This window comes from Camellia sinensis, chromosome 4 (assembly GCF_055761805.1).
Source record: "Camellia sinensis isolate YWXY chromosome 4, ASM5576180v1, whole genome shotgun sequence".
NCBI classification, from domain to species: Eukaryota; Viridiplantae; Streptophyta; class Magnoliopsida; order Ericales; family Theaceae; genus Camellia; species Camellia sinensis.
In genome coordinates this window covers 218,297,856-218,306,292 of record NC_138964.1, presented here as the reverse complement: position 1 = coordinate 218,306,292, position 8,437 = coordinate 218,297,856, and the positions used below count along the sequence as shown (strand labels likewise).

At 31.7% G+C, this 8,437-nt stretch overlaps 1 protein-coding gene across 1 annotated transcript; it reads left to right on the top strand.

The window, feature by feature from the left end:
- The first annotated feature begins 6,331 nt into the window (after nt 1-6,331).
- Nucleotides 6,332-8,072, top strand: LOC114264503 (UDP-glycosyltransferase 90A1). Its single transcript, XM_028205137.2, has one exon. It carries the CDS (start codon nt 6,380-6,382, stop codon nt 7,793-7,795), a length of 1,416 nt encoding a protein of 471 aa, XP_028060938.1. The 5' UTR covers nt 6,332-6,379; the 3' UTR covers nt 7,796-8,072.
- The last annotated feature ends 365 nt before the right edge of the window (nt 8,073-8,437 follow it).

Genomic DNA, 8,437 nt, shown 5'->3' with positions numbered 1-8,437 from the left:
TATTTCTCTTTTGATCACATAACACAGTGCCTATTTCAGGGACAAGCTAAAAACAATTTTTTTTGTTTGTGTGCAAAATATCATTTGAGTGGTTAGAAATAAGCCAACTTTTATAAAATTATCAAAACAATCCCGCTAGGTACCTCGAAAAATTGGAGGCTCGAATGCCCCGAAACCCCAAAACGACGTCATTTTGGATTTTATTTTTTATTTTTTTCTTTCTTTTCTTCTTTCTTGACTCGCAGAAGTAGAAGGAAGAAGAAAGAAGAATAGAGGAGAGGAAAGAGATAGAGGAGAAGCCAAATCTGGAATGAAAATCAAAGCCAAATTCATGAAACAAATCAAATCAAAGCCAAATCCATGAAACAAATCAAACCCACAATCCATGAAACAAATCAAACCCACAAATCCATGAAATACACACACACACACACACACACACACATATACAGATCTGGAAAATGAACATGAAACATACACACATATATAGAAAAAGAGAAGAGTAGAAGAGATGGAGGAGGGGCATTAGCAGTGGTGGTCGCAGCAGTGACGGAAGAGGAGAAGGCGGCGACGGCGTGAGAGGATCGGCTCCCTCTCCCTCTTCTCTTCCTTTCTTCTCTCTCTTGCTCTCTTCCTCTGTTTGACAGATAAAAGAGAAAAAAAAAAAATTTAAAACGACGTTGTTTTAAATTCGGACCATCGAGCTCCAATAATTTTGAGCTCCGAAGCATTTTTGTTATCAAAATTCCTATTTCTTTTTTGATCACACAACACAATGCCTATTTCGGGGACAAGCTAAAAGCAAGTTTTTTTTTTTTTTGCAAAATATCATTTGAGTGGTTAGAAATAAGTCAACTTTTATAAAATTATCAAAATATCCCCCTGTGATGTGACATTAAAATAATTTTATGTCAATGATAAAATTATAATTTTACAAAAGACAGTGACTTTCCTCCAGTTTCAGATCGGACTAGAAATTACTGTTGGGTCAGTGGAGGTTCACAATAAATTTCGTTTTGATAATTCAAATCGTTTAATGTGTAGAACTCGTTGAGTACTACATGCCTGTAAATAATCACGTTGATCGGATATCAATAGCTATCTCATCAGATCAGTTTTCTATCAATTGTTTATTTTTTCACCGTCTATTTTTTTTATACAAAACTGATTTGATCACATAATTATCGATATCTGATCAATGTGATTTTTTACAAGTATATAGTATTCAACGAGTTCTACATATTGAACAGCTCGGATTATAAAAATGAGGTCCGTAGTGGACTTCCACGTGCCTAACAATACCCTCTAATCCAACTTAAAACTAGAGGAAAGCCCCAACTTTCACAAAATTACTGGAGATAATATAATTAATTTATTCATTTGTCAAATGATGTGACACTATAAATAAATAATATTAAAAAAAATAAAAAAGAAATAGATTTTTATGTTATCAAATAATTTTGTGAATAAATTAAAAAAATCACTTAGGCTATGTTTGGAATAAACTATTTTAATAATTTTTTAAATTTTTAAGAAAAGATGTGTAAAAAAAATAAAATAAATAACATTACAATTTATAATAATTTTTAACTTTTTAATTAAAATAAAAAGTTGCCAAATGAGACCTTATATTCAAGCTTTCAAAATATCTTAGAGAAAGAGAGAACGGGTCATACCATAAGGACTTGCCTTTCAAAATATCTTAGAGAAAGAGAGAACGGGTCCTACCATTAAGGACTTGCCCCCATCATTACATCATATTTGTCAGACAACGTCCTCCTGTTCCTGTCCTTCCCCTTCTAACCTTTTGACTTTTTTTTTTTGAGAAAATGCGTGAGAACTCGAATGTGTAGAGGTCGAATGGCTCGAAAATATTATCTTACCGATAAAAGAATAAAAAAACACCCTAAAACGATGTCGTTTTGAGATTTCGAGCCATTCGAGCCATTTGATTTTCGAACTACGTAGCAGTGCCGTTTTTTTTATTAAAACAACAATGATACATTTCATTAATTTGGGAGTATTAATGGACTACTAATGAGGTAGAAATTCAAAAAAAAAAAAAAAAACTTAAGGCCAAAACATCACATTAGTCAATAGGACCCACTCTCTAGAGCTCCTTTAATGCTCTTAATTTAGAGCTCTCAAACATTTTTCATATTAAAATACAGAGAGGTGATAAAAGAAAAATGCTTCGGACCCCACTGGGGGTCCACTGGGGTCAACCCCCAGTGAGGTGGCGTGCCGTGATTGGACAAAAAAAAAAACTGTTTTATCTTTATTTTTATTTTTTTTGAGTTTCAGCCAGTGAGAGCTCACCACCTCACTGGGGGTGCGACCCCCACTGGGGTCTGCAGCATAGTTGGGTGATAAAATTAAGATTAATATGTTATTTATGGTTTTTAAAAATTTAAATTAATTCAATCTATTTCAAATTAATTCATTTAAACACGGATTGGATCGATTTAGAATTACGAATTTACATAATTAAATGACAAAAAAATATATATAGAACATTTTAACTTTATAAAAATATAAATATAGTATCAAATTAGTTCCACAATAGTAACATATCTTTCTATAATGACGATATACTGTTCTAGAATTTAAACAATCATAAAAAAATTAATTTCACAATAAGTATTTAGACCATAACAAATTAAAATTTAAAATTAACAAATAAAAATAATAAAAGAAGATACTATTATAACAAACAACAACATCTTTAATGACAAATACTATTACAACATTATTATTATTATAATTTAATAATAAATAATATTAAATTATCAAGTTATAATAATGGTATTTCAATAATCATATGTTATTTTGGTAATGAGTTTTTGGAGCATTTTGGCAACATTGTAAAAAGTCAGTTTTTTGGCTTTTTAGTTTTTTTAGCCAAAAAAGTCAATTTTTTTATCCAAACGAATCCAACTTTTTGTCCAAAAAGTCAAAAAATTAACTTTTTACCAACTTTTCAAAAAAGTCAAAAAGTCAACTTTGTTCATCTTTAGCAACAACAATGCCATGCACAGAGAAAGAAACGTCGAATTTGTTCCACTAGACGTTCGGCGCGAAAGTCCGATGGATCAATTTTTGTATTTTTTATTCTGTGCATGACATTGTTGTTGTTGAAATGGTCTAAGAAGATGAATAAAAATGGGACAGAGGGAGGGAAACAATTGCTTTTCTCCTTCATTGACACAAATGACAGCTGCTAAAGTTTGTGTTAAATTTGGCAGCTGCTATTTCAAACCCTTGAAGCACACTTTTTTCTACTGCAGCTCCCAAATTATAGCAATAGTAGCTCCAATGACTTGCCATTATGCTCTTAGGATACTAAGGCCTATTTTGACAATTAAGTTAAAAGTTAAAAAGTTAATTTTTTAACTTTTTTTTAATTAAATCATAACTCTATTTTTTTTACATATTTAAAAAAAATAAATTAAAAACTAACTTTTGAACTACTTTTCAAAAGGATAAATTGTAAATACACCCCTAAAATTTAATTAAAATACGAATAACCCTTGTGATTTTGGAAATTACATTCTACCCTTATGATTTTTAATTTTATAACAAATCGTCCATTTTATCAATAAATTATCAACTCAATTAACAGTTTTTAATAATGTTAGAAATATGCTTCAATTAATAATTTAAGTAATTTTGTTATTGTATAGGTGAGCAATTATACATTTTATTTTTTTAGTTAATTCTGTTAAATAAAAAATTCTGACAATAGGATATTTGTAATTTTTCAAATTACAAAAAATAATTTATACTTTAAGTAAACCTCAAAAGATATATTTAAGTCTCGTTTGGAAACAAACTATTTTAGTAATTTTTTGAATTTTTATAAAAATATATATAAAAAAATTAAAAATAATATAACTTATAACGACATTTTAATTTTTTGACTAAAATAATAACTATCCAAACGAGGCCTTATAATTTACCTTTTTAAAAAGAGCATTGATAGAGACCCTCTCCAATCACCACCCCCACCGCACCCCCCGACAGACATGTGGCAGGTGGTGATTGGAGAAGAAGGAAAAAAAAAAAAATCTGACCAATGAGAGACAGAGGGGGTGGGGGGTCTTAAGTTTTTTTCCTTTTACACCCCCTACAGACACGTGGCAGGTGGTGATTGGAGGAGAAAGAAAAAAAAAAAAATCTGACGAATGAGAGACAAAAGGGGGTCTAAGTTTTTTTCCTTTTAAAAATAAACCTAACTAGTAGATTAAGTCCTTTTTTGGTTTTCTCATTGAGGCTAAAAAAATACAAAACTAAAATAAAATAAAATAAGTTATATAAGTTAATAAGACAAAATATCACATTTAAACCATAATTATTATATTTTTTTTACAAAAATAAAAAAAAAACTTCAAAACAAAAATCAAATGAGATAAAAAAAAAAATTAATACAAAAAAATTAATTATATTAATCAACGCGAAACGTTTGGGAAGATTGAAAAAAGACAAAAAATCAAAAAGTCACTATCCTATTTAAGTCACATCATCTTATTTAAGTCACATCACCTCTTTAACACATCACTTCAAACCTAACCCAAACCCAACCCATATTTTATAAAAAGTCAAAAAGTATACTTATCTAGCCTTTCCAAACTAAGCCTTAATAAACCCACCGGAAATGCTCTTACACGTTAGTACGTTACCATCAAATCAAGCACAAATTCTAGAAGTTATGAGAAAAAGACCAAAAAAGAGGAAATATGCTACGTGTTCTCGATTCGTGCATATTAAAAAATCAAATCACACATTCCAGAAAATTTATGAGGAAGATACCAAAACATACGGTTAATCTTTTAAAAATAATGGTAGAGATAAATTTTTTATTAAATGAATAATTAAATATTTTATATAAATATAGAATTTATAAAAATATAAGATTCACACTCATGTAAAATATTTAATAATTTATTTAATAAAAAATTTAAAATTTATAACATTTTCCATATATCAATTGAGTTGGAAATAAAAAATTGGATTATCTCCATTAGAATATTATGATTGGATTGTCGAGTCTGATTCACTGTTGACTTATTTTGGATGATAATTTAAATTGTTTATTTTATAAAATATTTTTAAAATGTTATATATATTTCTTCCGTTTTAAAATATTAGTCTTTTATTCTATTTTTTATTGTCCTAAAATATTAGTCAATTTTTAAAAGTCAAGTATAGAAATAATATAATTTTTTTATTTTGTCCTTCTTTTAAATTTATTAATAGTATAAAAAGTACAATTATGACATTGATATTTCTCAAAAAATATACTATTAAAGGGTAATTTTGAAAAATTAATTTTTTTAAAATGCAATAATTGTACTACAAAAAAAAGTTGAATTTTTCAAAAGGAGCCATTATTTTGGGACAGAAAGATTATAAAAAATTAGGTTGATCGGATATCAATAGTTTTATTAAATATTTTTCAAACAAATGTTATCTGATTGAATAGTTGATGTCCGTTAATTAATTTTAAAATAAATGTGATCTAATCAAATGGCTTCTAATATTCGATCGACTTATGCATACTTCTAATATTAATTATAAAATATATAATTTTGTTATAAATTGATATAATAAAATGTCTAAAATTTCGTGATTGATATTTTAAAAACTTATGACTTAATTATGACATTTTTTGTTACGTCAATTTATGACGTAATTATGTATTTCGTGATTAGTGTTACAGAATTTTATGATAAAATTACACATTTACAATAAAATATATGTGGTATACACCTTTTTAGTAGTACACACCATGGCATTTCTCAAAATGGGGTCCTCATTTTGTTACACTAACTTATGATGAATTTATTATATATTTTGGGATTAGTATTATAAAATTTTATGATAAAATTATACATTTTGTAAAAGGTTGGCATGTACCCCTAAAGCATTTCCTATATATATATATATATGGGTTTTGCTAAAGAGCTCTAATTAGAGCTGTCCTCAAACAGCTCTAATGAGCTGGTACCATTTGAAAAAAAAAAAGAAAAAAAGAAGAGAAGTAAAAGACAAAATATAGGTAGGAAAAAGACAATTTAATGCCCATTTAGAACTCAACTTTTAGCACCAAGGATCCTCTAGAGTGAAATTTCCCTAAAGTTTCCTAGAGTGCTACATTGTGTGGTTGAGATTTACTGGCAAGTCACATCAATTTTTCTGATGTGACTTGCCAATAAATCTCAACCACACAATGTAACACTCTAAGAAACTTTAAAAAAAAACCACTTTAGAGGATACTTGCACAACTTTTAGAGGTCTCACTCTTCTTCCTATATATATATATATATATATAATAGGAGTATGAGCTTCTGAACAAACAAGGGAAACAGAGAAAGAAAGAATGGCTTCTTCACCTTGTGCACCTCACATAGTCCTCTTTCCATTCATGTCCAAAGGCCACACCATCCCAATTCTCCACCTCGCCAGACTCCTCCTCCACCGCAACGCCACCGTCACCATTTTCACCACCCCTGCAAACCATCCTTTCATCTCCGCTTCTCTTGCAAACACAAATGCCTCCATTATCGACCTTCCTTTCCCTGAAAACATTGACGAATTACCTACCGGAGTCGAGAGCACCGACAAACTCCCTTCCATGTCCCTCTTCGTGCCATTCGCCAACGCCACGAAACACATTCAACCTGACTTAGAAAAAGCATTGGAAGCTCTCTCCAATGTCACATGCCTTATATCTGACGGCTTCCTCAGTTGGACCCTTGAATCAGCAACCAAGTTTGGCATCCCACGGCTTGCCTCTTACGGGTGGAGCTACTACTCCATGTGTGTGTGCCGAGAAGTGGGCGTGAATCGTCTACTTTCGGGACCCGAGTCAGACGATGAAATACTAACCGTGCCTAGCTTCCCGTGGATCAAGCTCCGCAGAAACGACTTTGATGAGCCCTTCAATGTCCGAGAACCGAAAGGTCCTCACATTGACTTTGTTATGGAGCAATCCATTGCAACAGCAAAAAGCTACGGTATAATTATGAACAGCTTCGAAGAGCTCGAGTCCAAGTTCATAGATTACTGGAACAATAAATGCGAACCCAAAGCGTGGACCGTAGGGCCTCTGTGCTTGGCAGAACAGCCAAGTAACAAACTTCAACCCTACCAGAACCCGAAATGGATGCACTGGCTTGATAAAAAACTAGCCCAAGGAAGCCCGGTTCTCTACGTAGCATTTGGGTCTCAAGCAGAGATATCTCCCAAACAGTTGCGGGAAATCGCAATTGGTTTGGAGGAATCAAAAGTGAGCTTCTTGTGGGTTGTGAGGAAAAGTGGATCAGAACTTGCTGATGGGTTTGAAGAGAGAGTTAAGGAGAGAGGCATTGTGGTTAGAGAATGGGTTGATCAGAGAGCAATTCTAGGACATGAGTGTGTTAAGGGGTTTTTGAGTCATTGTGGTTGGAACTCGGTGATGGAGAGCATATGCGCTAAAGTTCCAATCCTGGCATGGCCCATGATGGCAGAGCAGCATCTGAATGCAAGGATGGTGGTGGAGGAGATCAAAGTGGGGCTGAGAGTTGAAACTAGCAATGGGTCTGTGAGGGGTTTTGTCAAGTGGCAAGGTTTGAAGAAAATGGTGAGAGAGCTCATGGAAGGTGAGATGGGGAAGGGGGTGAGGAAGAAGGTGGGGGAGTTCGGTGAGGCTGCAAGGAAGGCTATGGAGGAGGGAGGCTCTTCTTGGCACACATTGAATCAGCTCATTGATGAGTTGCAAGCACTAAGAGGTGAGAGTTTGAAGCTCTGGTCTTGATGCAGAGTAATATATACTTGTTGCTAGTTGTGAAGGAATTTTTTCAGAGTTTTTATTGCACGGATATACTAGCACAAAAAATAGTTTTCTACTTACAAATTGGGTAATCCTTCAATGGAGTTCTTTCTATACAAGATGGTGATCAAGTTTCTGCAACCTGATTGGATTTGTATGAACTTAGAATAAAGAACTTGGAACCATTGTTAGAATTCATACAATTCCATACAAGTTTCAATAAAAAAACAAAAACGATATGGTTGGTGTTGTTGAATGTGAATCCTAATTTGAGTGAATTTTATTATTCTATTGTGATTCCTTACTATTCATTGTAATTCACTTTGATTCAAATTTGTCTGCGTAAGTGTTGCTTGCTTGTTCAAAATAAAAAACGAGATGAATACAAAATCAACACAAACACCACAATAATTGATAATCAACACCAATTTAAATCATAGGTTATATGTCATAAAATAAAAAAATAAAAAATATGTAGAGCAATTCCAGATTGATTTGTGATTTTTAGAGTTCAACCTCTCATTTATTTTTGATCATTTGATCATTATTAATTTGGTGGGTGTTGTTACAGAATTTTGTTCAAGTTTTAAGATTGTTGAACTATAAATATTAAACTTTTTTTCAATG